This window comes from Aplidium turbinatum, chromosome 14, assembly GCF_918807975.1.
Source record: "Aplidium turbinatum chromosome 14, kaAplTurb1.1, whole genome shotgun sequence".
NCBI classification, from domain to species: domain Eukaryota; kingdom Metazoa; phylum Chordata; class Ascidiacea; order Aplousobranchia; family Polyclinidae; genus Aplidium; species Aplidium turbinatum.
In genome coordinates this window covers 17,844,021-17,866,766 of record NC_137485.1, presented here as the reverse complement: position 1 = coordinate 17,866,766, position 22,746 = coordinate 17,844,021, and the positions used below count along the sequence as shown (strand labels likewise).

Here is a 22,746-nt window from a genome sequence, read left to right as displayed (position 1 = left end):
AATCACTCCAGAAGTCAACACGTCGACTGTGCACAGAGCAACTCAAGATTAAATCAACACAACCAACCGGAAGAGAGTGTCAAAAGTTTTACAACTCATTGTATTCGGATTGTTGCGTTCTCACAATGTTTACAAATCTCCTTTTGTGTGAAAATGCCTTAAAAACAGTTCTGAGTTTCATTTAACTGTATTTCACACAGCTACTCCACCATTTTTAAACCAGATGCTGAAATTTGACATGGCATTGAAATAATTAGCTCCCTGACAAGTCCACAATTCTGTAATGATAGTATTATAAGTAATAAGAGTAACATTTATGTAACGTGAAATCTACGGTGCTAAGATTGTTGGCAAGACTTTTTAAAAGTGTTTTTTGCGCAGATCGACGGTGGAAAGTCATCCAAGCCACAAAGTGCCGAAAGAGATATTAACTTCTAACCATTTTGGAAATTTGAAACATGAACGGTCTAAATCTAGTGCACCTACATTCAATGGTGGTGCTAATGGCGCTACTCCTTATAACCAACTTTGCCAAAAGGGAAAACCAGACTCTCTGTCCATTCCTCAAAACGTACAGGATCGTCGAGCGAGTTCCACCCCAGTGGACACTGATGACTACCAATCCAATCTTTCGTTGAAAGCAAGAAAGTTCGTTGATGAAGCTTGCCTTCAATCTAGGTCTGCTCGAAACAGCGCAACGACCCACGCGTCGTCCTCGCTTGGTGATTCCGCGCTTTCCACTGCCAGTAGTGTTGGCAATGTGACGAACGGTCCAAGAAAAACCCGGCCAGACGCGCAAGAATCGACTTATACTCGGAACAAATACCAACACCGAACAAATACTAGCCCCAATCCAAAACGTCCAACATCTGACCAAAACATGACTGAACTGGATTCCAAAGCGCACTTGGATAACGTACGAGATCACCCCCCTCCTCACTCCCCAAGGTCGAACCGCTCCTCTCCTCGACTTCTTCAATCCCCCGTAGTCGCTCAACGCCACTGTCGCAGACACTCTCCCATGTTATCACATAAGGAGTTGCACGACGCCCTTACCCATCACAAATACCATGATGAAAGATACACACACCGACAAGGTATAGTTTGTTGAGTTGGTTTTCATGACACCATAAAAATGACATTGTGTTATTTTATAAATTTCACATAATTATTAGTATTCAGTTTTACCGTAAACTTTTTAAAGCACTTGTATGCGGGTTGGGTGCACCAACAACAGCGGATCGTTCTACCGTTTGTTTAATTAATCATAATATCCGTTTGCTCCAAATTCATATGTGGATCAGCAATCGGTGACTGTATTCAGCAGATTATATTAGTTTCCGGATTATCAATCTTCTTCTTGCGTCTGAGGCTGCCGCAGGTCACGTTGTTACATGCAGGCGCAGCAGCCAGTGGATTGTGTGTTCATCGAGCGTTGTTAGGTCTACAATCTACATGTCTATGCTTGGGTCGGTAAGTTATACAGGACATTTGTAGAGAATGTGGTATGCAGTCTGAAAATCTGAGCCACGCGCAGAAGATGGTGAATCGGCGAGGCCCCATTGGAACATGTTGCTATTGAAACGGCCCACCCCAGTTCGCAAGCGATTGAGCTTCACCCATTCCTTCCGAGTTAGTTCTGCTCCTGGTGGAACACTGATCGGAATGGCCCGTTTCGGTGAGTCCGATTCGGTGAGTCCGATCCCTTAACGGGGGATTTTTTCAATTTTTTTTTTAAATTATTGGGTACCGTAGCCTAATTATCATTGCCGTTTTAAGGTTAGGGGTTAGGGTTAGGGATTAGAGGTTAGGAACTCACCGAATCGGACTCACCGAATAGTAGCAGACCCAACACTGATATTGGGAAAGACTGGTCTGGTCTCGCGACTTCTTTCTATTCACTATTCCCAACTTCAGAAATGTGGAAGTTGGAGTTGCAGATAGCTGCAGCATGGCGGGAAAAAGGGCTTCGAGCTTTCAAGCGCTAGGGCTTTTGAAGGAGGTATCGATCAATCAAGTTTGTTCCAGCTGGTTAATTCCTTAATGTAGCTGGTTAATCTCCCGATTTACTTAGGGGTCATTCCAGCTCAATTCACCCAGTGCTGTTAACACCACCATCACCGATTTACACCAAGTTTGGTTTGTGGTTAGGTTTTGGGCAAAAACGCATAAATTTTAAATTTTATCAAAATCCGGCCAGTGGTTTTGGAGATATGGGCCTGTGAAATTTCGTATTTTGGGGGAAAATGGAGGTACCCGGCTTATTTCAAAATGCCATTTCTCAGCAACCACTGGGTGTATTTTAATGAAATTGGTGTCATTTTGCAGGAAATTGGTCAAGGATTTCATTTCTGTAAACAATTTTCAAAAATAAGCATGTTTGGGGGTAATGACCTTTTGACCTTTGCTTTGACCTTGACTTTGACCCTGTGGATCACGTGATACAAAAAACTTGTCTACATAAAAAATATTCCTTGACACTATCTCTATAACATATGAAAAAATGGGAGAGGTAATATTTTTAGTTTAGCCATAGTTTTCATTCAAAGAGTACGATATCTGTGAGATTTTCATAAAATGCGGTTAGCTTAAACCTTATATTGTAGAATAAGTCTTGCTGCTCTTGCAACAACAGTGTACCAGCTTCATTTTTAATAATCAGAAATCGATTTCGCCATACTGTTATAGCATGGTCAGTCTGATAAGGTATATCGTTATCCATAGGCGCCGAGTTTTCAAAATAAACGCATCAAGATGCGTCATATGATGCGTCTTTGCCTCGTGTAATTTAAACGCCATGTGATGTGACTTTCTCTTTTGCTCTGCCGTTTTATTTTATGCATTTCGTTTTTCAATTCAGTGTTTAGATCAGTTATTCATTTTCATTGTAAATAAGCAGATATTTTTTTTTGTTACTTGATAAGGGCTAACGTGTGTATGGCCGAAAACGTTTGGAGCTTATAGTTTATGTTCAATTTTAATGGATTATGTTGAATGCCGGGGTCTGCTACTATTCGGTGAGTCCGATTCGGTGAGTCTGATTTGGTGAGTTCCTAACCTCTAACCCCTAACCCTAAAACGGCAATGATAATTAGGCTACGGTACCCGCTAATTTAAAAAATAAAATTGAAAAAATCCCCCGTTAAGGGATCGGACTCACCGAAACGAGCCATTCCGTAAATGCCGTGTGGTTGCTTGGTTGTGCTAGCATACAAGGAATTCAATTTTGCAATGTCAATCCTGACCGGTATGAAGCTTGCAAAGAAAAATTGAAAAAAAGATTCTCGTTGGCAAAGACAATAAAAGGAACACTAAAATTCCATAAATTTGTTCCGATTTCTGAAACAAAGTTATTCGCGTACAAACTCAGTGCTCAAAAAAAATCTGCCTGAAATAGTGTCAGTGACAGTAGGGAGAGATGAAGACCTTGCACTTGAAGCATTAAATGAACCTATCAACATCGCAACACAGACATATGTGTGCTGTATATATGATTATGAACCGTGGAGAGGATTGGTGGAAGACATTTCTGATGAGTTTGGAGACTACCATGTAAACTTTATGCATCCTCATGGTCCAGCCAGAATCTAATAACATTGTTTGTATCATTGAAACTCCTTCCATGATTGCATCTGGCAGATGTCGTTACACTATTTCCAAAAACGATACAATTAAACTTCACAGGTTGTGTAAAAACTGGTCAGCTCAGTGATTGCTGTCTATGGAAAACTTTCAGAACCTAACATTTTGTCTGTTGTGTCTTGACTAAACTGTGTCATTTAACTCATTTTTATGCAGTATTAATTGGGAGCGTTTATGTATTACATCATCAGAATTTGAGATATTTTACCCCCTCCCCCATTTGCCATCATTTCCCAATGTTATAAGCTTATTTTACAAAAAAAACAAACACCCCTCAATCCTCATCATCATTTTAGACCCATTCTTTCTGATGATGCAATGTGCATATCGTTCCATTTGTACATACCATACTATTTTTGAGTGATTTTAAGAAAATTTGTTGAAAAATCATGAGACATGCAAACTTTGAGTGAAAACTATGGCTAAAATAGAAATATTACCTCTCCCATTTTTTTATATGTTATAGAGATAGTGTTAAGAAATATTTTTCATGTAGACAAGTTTTTTGTATCACGTGATCCACAGGGTCAAAGTCAAGGTCAAAGCAAAGGTCAAAAGGTCATTACCCCCAAACATGCTTATTTTTGAAAATTATTTACAGAAATAAAATCCTTGACCAATTTCCTGCAAAATGACACCAATTTCATTAAAATACACCCAGTGGTTGCTGAGAAATGGCATTTTGAAATAAGCCGGGTACCCCCATTTTCCCCCAAAATACGAAATTTCACTGGCCCATATCTCCAAAACCACTGGCCCGATTTTGATAAAATTTGAAATTCATGCTTTCTTACCTAGAACTGACACACAAACCAAATTTGAAGAAAATTGTAGGTGGTGGTGTTAAAAATTTCATTTTTTTTGGGTGATTTGATGTGGAATGACCCTTAGTCCGTATATAATCTACTGCTGGTGCATCCAGCCCTAAACGTCACATATACTATTTGGTCATATTCAACATTTTGAAATAGGATTTTCCAACTTGTTTGCAACACAATTTGTTTGATGTGGACTGAAAAGCAACAAGTTTTTGACATAATCCCGTTACTTTTTTGAACGTAATGTGACAATATGATTAATTCGAAAACACTGAAAAGGAATTTTCATAGCTTTCTCTTGACGACATTGAGTCAAATACATTTTTTTGCATTAACTATCCCGGTTTTACCCAAAGGCTTACTCCAGCAGCAAAATTTGTTCTTTTTACATTGATTCAACGTCTGCAGATGTGAAAATGGCAAATTTTGTGCTAGCTGGAAAAGAAAATGCTGTGATTTATCCAATTATCCAGTGCACACTGCACAGTATATACGTTACTAAACCTATAGAGGCAAAGAAGGCTAATTGAAATATTAAGTTTAAACTGCTCGCTTTTGAATTCTCTATCCAGTTTAAAGGTTTTCGAGCGTGATTGTTGCTCAGTTGTAATCAGAATGGCAGAGAATAGGCCAGTGGCTCTGCAACTTACCATGGAAACTGATTGATCAATTTGATTCAAATGCCAGCCGGTTTAGCATTCTCGAAGGATTTAAAAAGAAAACTTTCGAGATTATGCACGTATCAGACCAACAAAGAAGTCCAACTAACGCCTGCAGACGTTGAATCAATATACAAAAACTGTTTTGAGTATTCAATTTTTATTCAGTATTTGGCTGAAGTCAACAAAAGTTTTTTTTTCTTTTGTAGTCAGTAGTTGGAGTTTTTGTTAGGGTTGAAGCTTCGTTTTTTGTGTGAAGATGTCATTACCAGGTAACTGTGTGTTCAAACACGTTGTCACTTCTACAGGTTTATTTTGTGCATGTTTGTATCGATTACTTTTTGGGCTTTTTGAGAAAGTGTTAGGAGTAGTGTTGTGGTAAAATTTTACGTTAGTTAGATAAAGTCAAGTTTTGTTCTTTTTTTATATGCAAGCAGTGAAGTGGGTTTGAGAGAACATCCATATCAGTTAAATGAAACTACCTGTTTTAGAAGTAAATGTGCGTGGCTTCATAACATGCTGTTTTTTTTACGATTTATACATCGACCACGTGTGTGAAGGCAAAGAAACAGATGCCATGTAAGAACATACATCTTTGCACATGCTAACGTTTTGTGTTCATTTATATGTGAATGCCAGGAGTGAAGAGAAGCAAATGCACTGGATGTTTTTTCTTATTTTAGAACAGCTTTTGTCATGAAAGTGGTACCGACTTCGAAATGCACTCGTTTTCTCACGTTGTATTATAAGTTGTTCTTTAATATCCTGTGCATACGACCCAACGATTTAACATCCTTGGTCTTTTTGGGAAGAAGGGAGCATTCTTTCTGGCTATCATCACAAGGCTGAGTACTCACTAGTCATTATTGAAAGCTTGGGTATCAAGATTAGCCATGTGTTTTAATGCAGTCTATCTTTTAGCTCAAGATTCTCTCATTGTAAGCTTGCCCAGAATTGTGCTGTGCTGATCATGTAAGGACAATAGGACATGTTCATTAAAATTAATTTTTCTTAGGCGTTATTTGGATATCAGATTGGAAATTAGCCATATTGAAAAGAAATTAGTTCAGTTTTCTTTCAGCAAGCATGTTTTTGGTTTGTTAGTTCTATGTTTAATGTAGTTAAAATAAAAAAAGTAATTTTGCGATATTCGCGCAGTGCAGACTTGACCAAAATATCTCGCCTACGTATTTCACCCCATGTCTGGTACCATGCCTAATAATGTGGTAGGCTTGATCTTGGCTTATCTTATGATTGGTCAAGGTGAAATAAAAGTGTAATGCAGTCAGAGTTGTCGGTATTTTACCCGACCCAAAAAAACCCGGGTGGTTTTTTTTAAAAAAACCACTTAAAAAAACCCAGAGCATCATATTTCTCCAGTTTTTATAAGAAAATTAAAAAAATGAACACAAACACTACAAGGCACTTAAAACAAACTTTAAATTAGGACTTAAGGATGTGATCGTGAAGTAAATTTCCAAGAATAAACTGAAAACGCAGTGGATATTGTACAAATGTACAGTACACAAAAATCAAGTAATGTCATTTTGTGTATGTATACTACACTAAAACTCATTTATGCAAGAAGGCCTTATAGTTAAATTGGTGAAAGTACTACTCTACTGTAGTCTGTATATATGATGTGAAATGCAATTTAGGAGGCTATTTACCAATTACAGATTCTGGATTCTAACGCATGGCTGTTTCAGAGCATTTGCCTAAATGGCCATTGGCCACGCAATCGCTCAATTGCTCATCCATTACTATATATAGCATATATAAAATATTTAAACATGATGGCATAAATACTCCTTGCCTTCAAATCTAAAGCAAATGATGCAATAATGTGATTTCTACCACGGTAGCATCACCTTGGTATAGAAATTAGTGGATGATGCAACATCCAACTTGATCTTGAAATTAATGGATGATGCAACATTCAAGCAACAACAGCCCTAGTGCATTATTTTATTGAGTTATGCAAGCATGTACTGTGAGTGAAAGGCACTTCATTCGTGAAAAGTAGTTTTGAGGTGAAATAAGCATGAATCTACCTTTTTTTGCATCTTTTTAAAAAAACCCAATAAAACCCAAAAAAACCCGGGTTTTTCTCAACCCTGAATGCAGTTGCAAGAACTCTGTAATGCTGTTGTCAACCAATTTGGTGCGTTTTTGAGAGTAAAAACTAAATTCATACTTTGCCAATTGAAAGAAAGTATTCTTCACAGCCAGCAGATATTTGTCTATCGAATGCGAAAACTTTATTATAAAAAATTGATTTAACAGCAACTATAAAATAATGTTTTTTTTGAAAGTGTTGGTAAAACATTGTTCGCTTCACACATTTACGGAAAGTAGCAGCAAATTGGCATTACACTACTATTCTTTATTGCATAGTATCATTCACACGATTTTGTTTTCACTTGTAGTAATTTTGAGATTAGGCTTTTAGTTATATGCTGTATTTTCATTTATTGTTGTTGCATTATCTTTTTTTCAGCGTAGCCTGTGATTTTTATTGAAATAGTCAGAGGAAAGTTTTTTAACTGACATTTTTTTTGGATAAATATTGCGTAAAAGGTTGCATTGTTTCAAATTTGAATATTTTTTTGTTCAGTAAATTTTTTAAAATCGGGCCCATGGCTAATAGGCCCAGACACTTAGGCGCGCTCCAGGAAGCTGTTCGACAGTGTGACTAACCGTGTGACTGTGAATAGTCATAATCAGGTTCAATATTTCTCCTGTCTTCTCGTTGGTGTGGCCTTGAGCGTTGAGTAATCATGAAAAGTGCGAGTCTGAACTGAGTACAGCCGAACTAGTAACCTGGCTTAGTGTAACGTAATCCCTTCGATATTTGCGTCTACAAGAATTGATCTTTCGAAAACATTTTTTTTAATCCAAGTTAGTTGTCGATTGTCTCGTGTAATCTTTTGATTGAGGTCATCACTTGGGTTGTATTTAAAAAAATAGCATTTGCTTTATAATAATCTGAATGATGTTTTGTATTTCAAATAGTAGAGCTGAAAGCTCAACCTTAAACTTGAAAACTTGATCGCTTGAATCCAAGTTCACTGGTTTAGCCATTTTTGAAAGTCAAAAGAAGATGAAACATTGCGCATCTGCTGTAGCAGACAACAGCAAACCAGTTCTTAGCATTGGTTCATCGTCACAGATTGCCTGGCTGCAGGTGTATTACATTACTATTACACCTCAAACCGGCAAAAATTGAAAACGAAAATCTTGTGCTCTCATCAATTATCTCACAAGGGATAATTTGTTCACTCAAACTTACTCAAATCAGTCGTCTTTTTACATTAATTTAACATTTGTAGGCGCTAAAATAACTGGATGAATCCTTAGAATTTACTGATCTGTTTCTTTTTACTTACTAAAAACTTATTGTTTTACTTCCAGAACATCACCGAGCACATTCTCCGGCCAGAAGGGAAATCCGTCAATGTACACGGCATGCCGCAAGATCTAAAGGTTCTTTCATTTTTTTTTGACCAATCCTGTATATTATCATTTCCAAGAACCCCTCTTCAATTATATCCAATTATAAATTTTATTTGAACATGGATATTAAAGAAGCCGCCTTTGCGGTGGTGAAGGCTTTATCAACGACTTATACATTTTTCTAAACCGCGTTGATTTTATTACTTGTCGTTAATTTCAGACTGTCTCAGTGACAACGATGGTGTGGAATACTCTCACCATTCTCACCAGCCTGTGAGGAGACATCACCGATCAAGCAGCAGCTGTTTAGATGAGGGCAGAGGCCATGTAGAGCTCACTTGCTGTGACAAGGTGATCAGGCTTTGTCTTTTTAGATCATTTTATATATAACTAAGACTCATAGCTTGCACAGTCTTTCTCCACAAGTTTACTACCTGGCTAAGCTGGACATTGAAATGCACCTGTCAGTTTTTTCCTTGGTTGATTAATTCAATTGATTGATTTTTATTGTTTTTTTTTTTTCAGCTTGAAAATATGAGAAACTTTGAGGAATTGTTGTGTATATTCTCTGCAGCAATATACTAATATTGTTACTTTTTCTGGAGCATTTAAATTATTTTTATGTTTCCTTGATGTTTTTAGACCGGTAACTCCCACCCCTCTATGATAGCTTTCGACGACGTATCCTCACATAGCTGCAGCACACCTTGCAGACAGGAGCATTGTCGTCATTGTTGTAACAGTGCAAGTGGCAAATATCACAGTGATTTAAATCTGCCCAGGTAATATGAAGATGCATTGGCTTTACACCAATGGTTAAATTAGTTATTTAGAATACGGTAACTGTCGTCATTTTCTAATCTGAAAAGGTTGATTATTTCATGTTGATTGATGTAATCTGATTTTTTTGATAAAATTTGTATATTATATACAAGTAAAGTTCTCCTTCAAAGCTCTATCTTGTGAGGTCACATGTTGATTCGATATGCGCAAACTCATAGGTTTGCTGGGGTTTCAGCGTTTTTGCAGAGAAAAATCCTTTTGAGAGAAAGTTCTTATCTTCTTCTCGGTTGAATTCTATTCTATGGCTTACAACAACCTAGTAGTAGTAGTCCAGTTTTAATCCGGTGCTGTCCCCGTTACCGAGGGTGGCCGGATTCACCTCCAATTGCAACAATCGCCTTCACACCCTGCCTCCACATCGATCTGTCTAACACGTCCTCTTTTGTCAAACCAACCGTGCTGTCAAACCAACCGTGCCTTTCCTCCTCACGATTTCACTAAATTGCTGTTGGTACTTGTTGTTTTCAGATCATCATGTACCTATTCCTCCGAAGGCGCCGTTAGTTCCGGCGGCCGCGTCAGCCATGGGGTGAATTGCTCGCAAAACAAAAGGAGAAGTAACTCAAAACATGGGTCGGACTACCAGCTTCAAATGTCACATTTCCGAAAGCATCAAAGACAAAAGAGCAGAACTGGTGAGTAGCTCATCTATGGAACTTTGTAGGATTTAGCCACAAGTGGTCCGAGCAACGTTAGACGTCTGTTGCGTCTTTCAAGGAAAAAAAATTCCATTTAGTGTTCCTTGTTGGGAATTATTGCTAGAAACATGACCTCTACATGATAAGAATTTAGGTAATGAATGACTCATTCAAAATTGTTGACGTCACCAAACGTAACATTCCATGGCAACATTCATTTTCTCTGATATTTCGAGCTCTGTGAGGTAATTTTTATCTCTGTCTTGGCGCATTGACACTAAACATTGATCTCCCCATGCGTGAACTCAGGAAAACACGTACGACGAAAGCCATCGTTGAGCAGTACAGACGATGAAATCCAGTCAACACCGGATTATTCCAGTTGTGAAGAATCGGAAAGGAAGATTGGTACCGGCATATACAAAGGAAGTAGGTACATTTACGCTAAATTGAAAAATTTGTCTCATGCGTTAAGACGAAATACATCTGCATATAATTTGCCACTTTGAAATTATGAACTAACATTTTTTTCTATCGTTATGAAGGGCTGTTATGGAGTAGCCTATTGTAGATAATTTCCACTGCATCTCCATGTTGCATTGGCATGGTAGTTCGAGAGAATCTGACAGAATACAGTCTTTATAAGAAACCAGCTTCTGGTCAGACTATGCAGAACTAGTTGTTTGGATATCTGTGTCATTGCCTGTGCAGTAGGCCGTGAATCATTGTACCAGCCAGCTACTTTGGAAAATGTGTTTCCAAGTGCCAAACTTAATCATATTATGCACGTTTTTATAGGTGTTCAATATTTATTGATTTTGCATTTCTGATCTATTGTGGTGAAGTTAGATGTCCTGGCTTCCGCCTATCGCACATAACGTCAGTTTGAATTAACTTTAAGTCGTTTTTTTTTGAAGCCGTGATCAAGTAATAGATAATAATTTGCCTCTGCAGTGCACCAGCCGACTGGGTAATTTACGTTTTCATTTCCCACCTTTGCTTCACGTTATGTTCGCATTCGATGCAGCTGTGGCAATTCTATAGATAAAATTGTACATGCCGTTGTTCTTTTTATCAAATTAAAAACATTTTAATCTTTGTAAGTGTTGAATTGGAAGTGACTCTTTTATTTAATCGGCTTTGAGTCTTTGGTAATTTGATTCTAAAACGGAACAAAAACTTTAAACCTTCCATTCAATAATTACTTTGATTGGTATGAGACCACGCTCTTGACATCATTGGATTCGTGTTCACAATCAAGTTGCCTTGTCCGTAACTTAGTTTTAAGCCTAATCTGGTCATGTCGGACGCGTCTGCTAATGGCAGAGCAACTGATTGAATTTCGTCTTGACTTTAAATGTGCGTGTTTTGAATCGTTAATTTCAAGGCCAACACTTGTTTGATTTGCAAAATAAATCAGTTAAACATAAGAGTGCCGTTCTATCAAGTAAAGCATTAGATTAACTTAATCGCTTTGCTTAGTCGGATATTGCAGGACCTTTCTACTTTGTTGACGTGTATTTGCAACATGGAGATTGCATAGCTGTCGAAAACGGGTCTGCTACTATTCGGTGAGTCCGATTCGGTGAGTTCCTAACCTCTAACCCCTAACCCTAAAACGGCAATGATAATTAGGCTACGGTACCCGATAATTTAAAAAAAATTGAAAATCACCGAATAGGATCGGACTCACCGAATCGGACTCACCGAAACGGGCCATTCCGGTCGAAAACAAAGCTGCAAATCAAAATTCCATGACAAAACCACATCATCATTCAATAGAAATTGAAATTTTGGTGTAGACCAATCGCTGGGCTTGATTTTTTTTCTACATTTTATGGAGCTATTAAGTTTTTTGTGTGTTACTTGTTTATTGATTACTATTAACCTTTGAACAACTGTTTCATTTTCAAGCAAAATGTTTGAAACTTTCAGGGAACCCTGCTATGTTTATTAGCACTGAAAGCGGGTACTATTCCAGCCATGTCAATCAGAACAACGATAAGGTATAATGTGCGAGCGACCCGCATTTGGGCCATTGAGCCACTAACCTGCATGGCGTTCGTGGGGTTTATGCATGCATCACCACCAGCGTGCTTGTTTTTTGTTGGCATAGGTTCTCAAGCTGGGGGCCATAGGATTTCCCAAAAAAAAAAACAATTTCCAAAATGAAATTCTTTGGAATTTCCGAATGAAAAAGAGTTAATGTAAGGACTGACTCCAAGTGAAACTTCACTGTGACCTGTGACTCGTTTTGGATCTGAAATGTATTTGCAAGAATACTTAAAAAGTTTAAATAGAATTTATTGGCTTAAGGGTATGTAAAATAATTGAAAAGGTTAACCACAAAGTAAGAAAGTTTGAGAACCCGTGAACTAAGCATCGCTTCGGTGAATTGTTTTGTTTTTTGTTGAATGCTTTCTTGATTGTTGTCTTTGCGTGTTTGATGGTGGAAAAAATGTGCTTGATCAACTATTTAATTTTTGCATGAAGCACTCATTGCATGCAATTGCTAAACAGATTACAATCAGAGTAAAGTTCTTGACGATCTCTCTCAAGCTGAGCGCCTTCTTTTCGTCTCTTCGCCGTGGTATAGAAATTTGAGTCACTTTGCAGCAGCTGTTCTTGATGATCAAAAGCAAAAACTTTCTGGTGCTGGAAGAGATTCATCAAAAAAAGTGCATTCCATCCAGTCTCCTTTCCCTCAACGCCGCATTGAAAACGTAAGTGGTTGTGAAGTACACCAATGTCGATTTGACGTTCTATAACGTTGGATTGTGGAAAGAATGAAACTATATTCTAACAAGATTTAAGTCAACGCAACGTCAGAGCTGAAAACCCCGTTTCACCTCCATGGTCAACTACGGCTCTTCATGTGTTGCGAACACCATCGAAACTTTCTAGTACTGATGCAGGTTTCAGCTTGTTGGTTTCAGCTTGTTGATTCGGTACATTGCCAATTGCCATGTTGTTGTCAAAGATCAAGTAAATACAAAAACGTCTTTATTGACATTTAAAAGCAATCTTTGTCTTGAGGCTAAAACTTAAACGACAAATTTCTTGAACTGTATACTTTGAAGGTAGTATCTACATTAAATATGTAGCTCTGTTTATCGTTTTAACGGCAGACGACGAAAATATGTAAACTAATACAATTTTTACTGTCTTTAAAACTACCTTTGCAGATTACCCGTTTCTTTAGCCGTTCCCGTGCATAAATATTAATGCAGCAGCATTCAGCAGTGGTGTTGGTGGCCGTTGTAGCTCTGCATGTGACATTGTCTACTGTTTTTAAGCACAATACTGGTGTTGTAAATTGTGTAAGTCCGCACAATTGATGAAAAGTCGTTTGACTTTCTCTGTCTTTGTTCCGTGTGAGCCAAGTGTTTTCTGTATGCAAATTTCAGTCTCTTATTCTTGCAGTCAAGTAGCAATCGCTCACGTAATTTCACATTTTGATGTAGTGAAATTTTATCTTCCTTGCGTAGACTTTTCCATCTACAGACGGCACTAGAGTTTGAGGTATTGAAACCACATGAGTGCCATACACTAGACATCGTGTAATAAGTAAATGTCGTTCACTCATTCCATGTAAACTGGTTCAAATATAATCAACATTTGTTTTTATTGTACCGAATCGCTTTGTATGAAAACTTGAAACAACTTCATCAAGTCGTCTTTGGAGAATTCTTACTTAAAATCGGACACGAAGGGAAAAAAATACTACAGTTAAAAAGTTGTAATATGGTTTAGTTTGAAAGAGATTTCTTTAAACAAACGCCATTGTTTTAAATCTCAAAGACATATAGACAGGACATTTCTCAGTAAATCGTCTCAGAATTCTTAGCAAACCGAAAGGGCATATTGACAAGTTGCAACCTAAACTACATGAAATACTCACTAAATTTGTCCGTTCCTCATTAGTAAAAGTTAGTAACATTTCAATATTTCGATCATCATCATCATGTTCCGTCTCCAAACCCGAGGTTGGCTGTTAATTGCTTCCACACGTCACGATCTTTCGCTACTCTTTGCTTCTCCAATGATTGACAAGTCAGCCCATTGTTTGACATCATCTTCCCAAGTTCGTCTCCTTCTTTCCCTGCACCTCTTTTCTTCCACCATACTTTCAATAACCGATTGATGTAGCTGTCCTGCCGATCCTATCAAAGTATGTCCTGCGAATTTCATCTTTTGTTTTGCTAAATCGTTTGCTTATCTGTCTTGCACTCCAATTATTTTCCTAATTGCTTTGTTTGTAATGTTTTTGTTTTTTTATGATAGTTTAAATATTCTTCTGTAGCACCAGAATGGAAATGCATTAATTTTTTGTGAACTTTTTTGCTGTCGATTCAACTTTCCCTTCCATATGACATAACTGGTTTGACATAACAAGATGATAGTCTCAGTTTGAATTGCAAATCTATATATCTTAAAAATTCCTTTCGTTTCCAAAATGGTTCAATACAGGTACAACATTCCACCGCATGTTTTAAATCTTTCGACTTCACCACACGGGGTGGCCACAGCGCTCATTTGCTTGTGTACACCGTACGATTGCCAAAACGATTAAACCGCCGTGTAACAGAACAAACGTGCGATAAGATGGACCAAACTATATACCGCTTTCAGAACAAATTTATGAGACATACCAATATATATCAAATAGACGCATTTCTTCCCAACTTGAAAACTCGATTTCGAGTACTTGTGTGTCAAGTGCTGGTCTGTTTTCCTTGTAATTTATTATGTTGAAATGGATAGAGCCTTGCTCGGGGTTGCATACAAATTAACAACCCAACAACAAATTTGCTTACAGAGGAAACACTGGCTAAGCGAGCTTGGAATGGGTGTTGTAGAACGCTGCAATGTTGGTGTTGTATGTTTGTAGTCAAAGTTGTTCTGCCCCAGTTGAGCAGAACGTTGGTTTGCTCATTGCATTTATAATAAGGTTATATTTGACTATTTGTGGCATAGTCACTGTAACTGTGTTTAAAATCTTCAACAACTCACATATGATCACATATGAAAGAACTATTTAGTTACCAAGAAAAGCTTTATGTGTTTGGCATACTACGAGTATATTCACTTCACATTGACATAAACCTGACTTCCTTACTCTTTCATTCTCCCACCCAGACTCAGCCGGCATCCTGGCAGCCATCTTCGGATGGTGCGTGCCTGGTCGGTCGCATGGTTCTCAATAAAAGTGGAAACAATTTTGCTAAGGGCTCGGTTAAAGAACCTTCCGGCGGTGTACTTGGTGTCAAGGTAGGTTGAGTTGCCGGAACATGGGTGGCGGTCACATTTCACGTGAAAGTTTGTTTCTGTTACTTAAATTCGAAATGCGTTTTGCGGTGTTTAATGGAATAACGTTTTCACAAGTTAAGGTATTTTGAAATGTCAAAGCACGGACTTTTCACACAACCCTGGTATGCACTTGTACTGGAACAGAGTTTGTTTTCTATCAAAAATCTATATAAACTGTAAACTACTGCTGTTCCTAAGCACGCTCTAACTTTCCATTGATGTAAATTTATATTGTAATTTGCGTTAACCCCTTGAAAACATTCCCAGGTGGTAGGTGGCAAGGCTAATGAAGCCGGTGAATTGGGTGCGTATGTGTCCATGGTGAAGAAAGGAAGCGTGGCTGACACAGCTGGTCATCTTAAGAAAGGAGACGAAGTGATTATGTGGAACAACCACTGTCTACGTGGAGCGTCTTACGAAGACGTTTGTAAAGCAATCTTGGATTCAAAAAGCCATACAACGGTGAGTTTGTTAAAAACAACGTCTAAGTGAAAAGTCGCAGCAGAATATCTACTGAGGAGCTTATCTATAATAAAGATTAGGGTGTTTCATTTTTTCACCATTTTTGAAATTCAAAATGCCTGGGGTCCCATCTGGTGGTATTTGGGGAAAAAAGTTTACACCCCAATTTTTTTTTCAATTATGACGTCATATTGAGGTGGTCCACGAGGTTTGAAGTTTTTGGGCCTCAAAATCTCGAAATTTGGCCGTATCTCCGGAACCGCTCATCATAGATCGACAAAATTAGTATCAAAATGCGCAGAAGGGTCGGTTTCCTATACTTGATGTAGAGAATATTAAGGTCTATCTGCTTCAGAAAAAAAGTTATTTCAAAAAATCTGATTTTTGGTCTATTTTCTCCTGATGAACAGAGATCAGGTGATTAAGATAAAAGTTTTTCTGTATTTTTCCATCTTGGAAGTTGTTATTGCGTAATAATATTTGGTGTTAAGGTTTCAGTACTGGGCTTGTCTAGTCTTGCTATCTGGTTAAGCAAAGCCCCATCTTGCAGTGCTCCGGGACTCTTCTTGGCGCCGTCCACAAAAGAAATGACACGGGAAAGATATATTTCGTTTATGTGGAACAAGCATTAAAGGGTATGAATATCATGACCAACTTCATCATTAAAATAATTGACCAGTCGAGTATTGACTCCGGACTTTTTTTCCTGCGTTGAGAGCAGTCGTATCAGCCATGACTGAATATACTTGGGATAGGTGAACTCTGCAAGCCTACTGGATGATGGTGCCAAAAATCAGTACTGCAGTGACCGACACACTTTTGGGAAAAGCTTTAACAGCACGCACACTTGCACACTTTCGTGCTTCATGCCATTATCATCAACAAGTTGGCCCAAGAAAACGTATCGACCTACTTTATCGACAACGCGCCCAACCGCCCATCATAACATAACTGCATGGCAGAAGCTGAGTTGAGAAGGTTCTCACTTTCCATCAGAGATTTTTCTCTCGTTTGTTGTCGTTGGCGGTATACTGTTGAAGGTGATGCAGCATTGCAGCTACTTGATCTTTTCCAAGAACCGACCTCATAAGATCTGACTGCTGGCGTACCGAAGTCATCCTACGATCAGCAAGTACACAACTTCTATCATTTATGGAAAAAGAATGTACTTTCTTGTACGCTTTTCCTCAAACAGCTGGTTTCAGAGGCTCGTATTCCTTATCATCTTCCCAATTCATGTTACCATCAGAGTCGCTTTCGCTACTGTGTAGACATCTAACTACTTCATTTCTTTTTCTCTGTTTCAAACATAGTAGTGCCGATGCTTTGGCAGATTGTATGCCAGAAGTGCTAGGTTTCTCTGTTTGCTAAGCACTGGAAGACCAGCTTTGTTCCATATGCCAACTAACTTACATCTTTCAGCAGTTCATCTTTTAAATCTTTGAAATGGGGTATTTTCTTCAAAAACTTAGGATTAGTTTCGGCTACTTTCTTCCTCAAGTAAAAATAGTGACTGACTATGTCTGAATTCAGGGGAAGCACATTTCTCTCCAATTCCTTGAAGTTTTGTATCGACTTACAAATACCTGACCTTAATGCCGTAATGACACTTAATCTAAAGCAGGTGAGCAGCATACCTCTTCCTCAACGGTTACATTAATATTATAATAGTAATACCTTTAAATTGCCATTTCATCTCTTGCAAAACGAACAAGGACTATTATTACGCAATAGCAGCTTCCAAGATGGAAAAATACAGAAAAAGTTTTATCTTAATCACCTGATCTCTGTTCATCAGGAGAAAATAGACCGAAAATCAGATTTTTTGAAATAACTTTTTTTTTGAAGCAGATAGACCTTAATATTCTCTACATCAGGTATAGGAAACCGACCCTTCTGCGCATTTTGATACTAATTTTGTCGATCTATGATGAGCGGTTCCGGAGATACGGCCAAATTTCGAGATTTTGAGGCCCAAAAATTTCAAACCTCGTGGACCACCTCAATATGACGTCATAATTGAAAAAAATTGGGGTATAAACTTTTTACCCCAAATACCACCAGATGGGACCCCAGGCATTTTGAATTTCAAAAATGGTGAAAAAATGAAACACCATAATAAAGATACACTGCTTTTAGACTATTAATCTGACCCTGACTCTTTTCTTTGCTATTTTTAATGTTATGAACCTAACTAAATATTGTTTATCTTTACATACATCGTATATCGTTATGTTGGAGGTATTGTGCCGTTTTTCTGCTACCTTTTTAAGTTTTTAATGATAAACGATACGGTGTTTTTTTCTTATACAACATTGGCAGTGCCATTTCGGCTTGCTGGAAGTATTATCGCAGCTAAGCATCACTTGTCATCTCCAAAAATTCCCTGTTTTCTTCAAGACTGAAACTCAATGTTATTTTCATAAATTCTTTGTTAATGACCCAACGGGGTATCGAACTGGCATTTACGGACTCAGATGAAGACGTGTCTCTCCACCAGCCCAGCAAATGCCCTTTACATTGCTTAATGCAAAGGAAAAAGTTGAATGTTTTACCGACCCAACCTGAAGCTAGAGAAAGTAACGATGTCCACATGGATTCAAGGTTTCACTCGTCGTCTGCCGTCCGATTCAAAACATGCCTCGTGTACCTGAGACTCGCCGGCGTCACCCAGCAACAGAATCAAGCAGCAGTTCCTTCGAGTCTCAGAAGCGAGATGATGAGGCGATTGTCGCTACTAGAAGCGCCGCGGAACTGCAGTCATCTCCTCGTTTCATTGATGAAACTTCCTTACGTCACCGACATGAGATTATTTCAGGAAATGTTCAGGTAACAAAATATAAGCTGACTGCTGAAGTTGGACGAAATGCTTCAAAACATTATTTTTTCACGTTTCTTCTTATCGCACCAAGGAGACGTTTTAAATGCGTGAGATCCTTTACCGCCACAAGGTTTGCAATGTAACATATTCAACATGCTAATAAAGCTTTGTCAAGTTTTAAGTACCTTAAAGGGATACTAAAGGAAAAACCTGACTTGGCGATTTTCCACGTTCTTTGTGTTTAACTTGCTACCATAAACGATTTTCAATAAAAATTTTCCCCATTGCGGTCTGATCAGCATTCCGCGCGTACTTTTGTCAGAGCTTTCAAAACCAGAATGGGCCTGCGCAGCGAAGCGTGCGACTGTACAGTCTACGTCACAAAAGACGAGCAATCAGCTGATCACGCAACAGTTGTTACTGCCGGCGATTTAACTGTAGGTTATGTATTAGTATTACATATTAAGCTTATTAGTTTTATTACTGATGGAATTTCACAAAGCATCCCTGAGGGCGCAATTCAACATGGCAATTGACTCATACAAGTTTGGCACACTTTGGTATTGCAACGTGATTCTTCATGAGTTATATATTTAACATCAAGGTTATTATTCCTTTGTGGCAAACACTATAATACTATAACAGTATAATGATGTCTGAAAAAATACCACAATGAGCCGTTTACAAAAAAAGTCTTATCGTATACGATGCTGCGTTGCATGGCGGTAGCTTAGCATATGGCCTGAGTGCATTTTCATTGTACAATACTGTACACTGTGCAGTGTGCATGTTATTATCTAAAATACACGTAACACACAAACAGAAGGTTTTCATTTTTTTTTAAAAGTGTGTAAAAGATCTATGTGAACGTATTACACGCTTGGCATCAGCTTGGCATCGCTTGGCATCAAAACATCAGATTTCAACATCAAACAGTTTGCTCAAAACCTCAGATCTGATGTTAAAACATCAGATGTGGTAACGTGGCTTTTGTTATTGTTGTCTTTTGTGACGTATTCTCGAGCAGTGTTTGCACTTTTTGGTCATTTTGAAAAATAATGAAAATAAATAAAACATTGGGCCTTGCCAGCGCCGTAGAAAACAAATTTTTTTCGGTAATTTTTTTTTGAAATGTATTCTTGAATGTTCAGTTTACGCATTTTAATGCTTAATTTCCGTTTGAAAATTTCAATTAGTATTGCCTTTAAGATGAACATTGTATTGCGTCATTTTTAAGAGGCTTTGCTTGTTTCACTCTCACTCCATGTGGGGTCGATTTTGTAATCTTTGTGTGCAACCCAACAAAACTTGGATGTGTACCAAGTTACATATGAAATTCAAGAAAAAATAATTACTATGTTCCAAAAGACAATTTTATTGGAAGAAACATGACACTTGCGCTTGTTTAATTTTCATACTTTCAAAGTGCCTGTCGTTAACTTGTCTTTTAGATTTTGTGCTTAAAATTTCTTTATGATCAGGTTAGCATGTGGTATGACCAAGCAACACAGCAGCTCTACGTCTCGATTCTGCAGGCAGTTGAGCTTCCTTACCGACCTGGGGGCTTCACGAGGAACCCCTATATCAAAATGTATCTTTTGCCTGGTGAGTTGAACACACCTTGATGCCAATTCTCCACTCGGCCTGTAGATTCTATTCTGATGAAATGTTTCAGTGAATTGCGGTACAAGAATCATCTTACAATAACTAACGTGCATGTGATGAAAAGAGCACTCTTTTCTTGTATTAGCTTTCTTAATACATTGATTTTACTACACATTTTATATTAGCAAAATAGTCAAATGGATAATTATAGTAATGGTCGTATTTTATTTTGCGCCCATTGCGACAATAGGCAGTGCACTGCGATCAAGCATGCAATAAAATAGACAACAGGAAGCAGCAAAGTCATCGAGTCAACTGCTCTCATTAACATAGCATGTCATTAAGTGTACGGCTTTTACGTGAGTTCGACGTTACGTTACGTGAGTTACTGTACGTGAGTTCGACACCACTCCAAGGCTTGCCTTGGAGTGGTGTCGAACTCACTGTCTTAGGAGCGTGGCCCAAACAGATAGAACACATGTGACTATGATGTGACTATGCATTGTGCAACACCAGTTCGGTACTCCCAGAAAACCAGGTTGTAAATGAAACACCCCTGGTATTTAGACGAGAGACCGTGGAGAATAAGAAATCGCTTGCCACCTGCTCTGGACATGCCTGTAGTTGCAGTATCTAAATGTATTTCTCATAACACAGCAATCAATATGCAGCACCAGGTTCTACTGCTTGTTTCAATGTCGGTTTCAATGTATGAAAGCTTAAACCACTAGTGGATTCTCAACCTTTAACATACAAGATCTAAATGATTAGATAGTTATTCCAATTAATCTGAAAGACCAACCCTCCCTTTATGCGATCACGTTCTATTCCCTTCCAACTACCAGTTTTGTTCATCTTTCGATGATGTTTGATCCAGCTCGTACAAACCAGTTGGATGCCATGACAACTAACTGGGATTTTTTTGGAGTGAAGGTTAATTTCAACACAATCTTTCGTATGTTCGTAGACCGCAGTGAGTTTTCAAGGCGACGAACAAAGACAGTGAAAAAGTCTGTCAACCCCGTTTGGAACCAGTCCTTCTCCTACGGTGGCTTGAGGAAGCAAGACCTTGGCTCGATGTCCCTGGAACTCACTCTATGGGATTTGGACCGCTCTGTCGAAGTTAACGGCCAATTTTTAGGCGAAGTAAGTTTGATTTTAATCTCATTCTATCGTCAGAGGTGTGCAGTCGGTATCTTCGAGGATGCATCACTAGTTTTTAGTAACAGTGAGCCAGAGAAGCCAACGGTATCTCCACAATTGAGTCCGTGCGAGAACCGGAATGTCAACATCGATGCCATAAAAGGAATCGGAGTTGGTGTTGCTGGCGGAGGGTGCGATGTACAGTTTTATCCATACCTGATTGCTGTGTAAACTTGTATTTACTAAATTTGGCACACTACATTTCTCTGAATAGTGACTCAGGGCTACATGCACCAACGGTGGATTATTTACCGATTAAATTAACCCGCTGATTAACTAACTTTTTTTTGGTCTAACTGTTTTCGGATGCTCTAACTATAATCCAGTAATTAAAATCACCGATTACTGATCCAACGATGAACTGCGTGTATACTGATTGTCGAGTATGTTGGCGCATCCTATCTTAAAAGTCAATGTTATTCTAAAAGCAACACAGCTTTGGGTTTCTTTTTTGAAGTAAGTCTTTGTCTGTTGTGTTTTTTATCTGAAATTATCGTAATTGTGGAAACAATCATTGTTGTCAGCGAAAAAACTCTGACACCGATGCAGTTTTCAATTTGAAATTTCTCTCGTACACTACTCGCCCTATCTGATCTTTGGAATTGATCCAGTATTCGCCTCCCTCTTTCACTGAAAGCAACAAACCAACTTTAATTTCAAGGTCCTTATTGACCTGGGCCTTGCAAGGATTGATGATGTCCCTCAGTGGTACAAGCTAATGGCTCCCGGTGAAGGTATGAACCAGGCTTTCGATCAGTCGGCCATGGCGCAACTATTTCCTGACTCTCATTGCTCCCATGCGAAAGTAGGCCATGGCAATCATCAACAAACAACATCCAGCCGTGGAGACTATCAAGAGAGATATGCTTTGGGCAGACACCACAGAGAAACCGTCAGTGAAGCCAATTTCAGGTTACACATTTTTTTTTAAATTTTATAAACATTTTATATTTGCTGTGCTTTTCTTTACTCAAACTTGATTTTATGGAAATTAAATAAAGAGCATCAGTAAGTTTTACTCTATGCCTCGTATATATTTGTTTTATGTGAAAAACTATGGCTGCAGTATTTTTAAATTATTTTAAACAAACTGTGATATGTTTAATGTTGCAACTTTCCACAATATTTCACAGCGCTCTGACTGGCGGTCAGCATCCACACAAAACCGTAAAGAAACCCATGCACAGTGGCAGTCTCCCTTCATCTTCTCACTATTTGAGCCACGATGGATGCTTTACGCCGCCAAGACCTCGAGTTAAACGTGAGTAGACACTACTGTTTTAGATTAC

At 38.3% G+C, this 22,746-nt stretch overlaps 1 protein-coding gene across 2 annotated transcripts in view; it reads left to right on the top strand.

Moving 5' to 3' along the window:
• LOC145783405 (regulating synaptic membrane exocytosis protein 2-like) overlaps positions 1 to 22,746 on the top strand; it is a 42,707-nt gene that overhangs the window by 13,790 nt on the left and 6,171 nt on the right. The window contains exons 8-21 of one of the 2 annotated variants that reach the window (XM_082595269.1): positions 382 to 1,097; positions 8,534 to 8,605; positions 8,796 to 8,926; positions 9,218 to 9,357; positions 9,887 to 10,053; positions 10,366 to 10,485; positions 12,577 to 12,779; positions 15,196 to 15,327; positions 15,634 to 15,828; positions 18,433 to 18,657; positions 20,131 to 20,254; positions 21,222 to 21,400; positions 22,119 to 22,369; positions 22,591 to 22,718. In XM_082595269.1, the coding sequence (XP_082451395.1) occupies positions 382 to 1,097; positions 8,534 to 8,605; positions 8,796 to 8,926; positions 9,218 to 9,357; positions 9,887 to 10,053; positions 10,366 to 10,485; positions 12,577 to 12,779; positions 15,196 to 15,327; positions 15,634 to 15,828; positions 18,433 to 18,657; positions 20,131 to 20,254; positions 21,222 to 21,400; positions 22,119 to 22,369; positions 22,591 to 22,718 (2,783 nt within the window). Of the gene's footprint in view, positions 1 to 381; positions 1,098 to 8,533; positions 8,606 to 8,795; positions 8,927 to 9,217; positions 9,358 to 9,886; positions 10,054 to 10,365; positions 10,486 to 11,991; positions 12,063 to 12,576; positions 12,780 to 15,195; positions 15,328 to 15,633; positions 15,829 to 18,432; positions 18,658 to 20,130; positions 20,255 to 21,221; positions 21,401 to 22,118; positions 22,370 to 22,590; positions 22,719 to 22,746 lie in introns of both variants that reach the window. The other variant, XM_082595270.1, reaches the window with a different exon arrangement.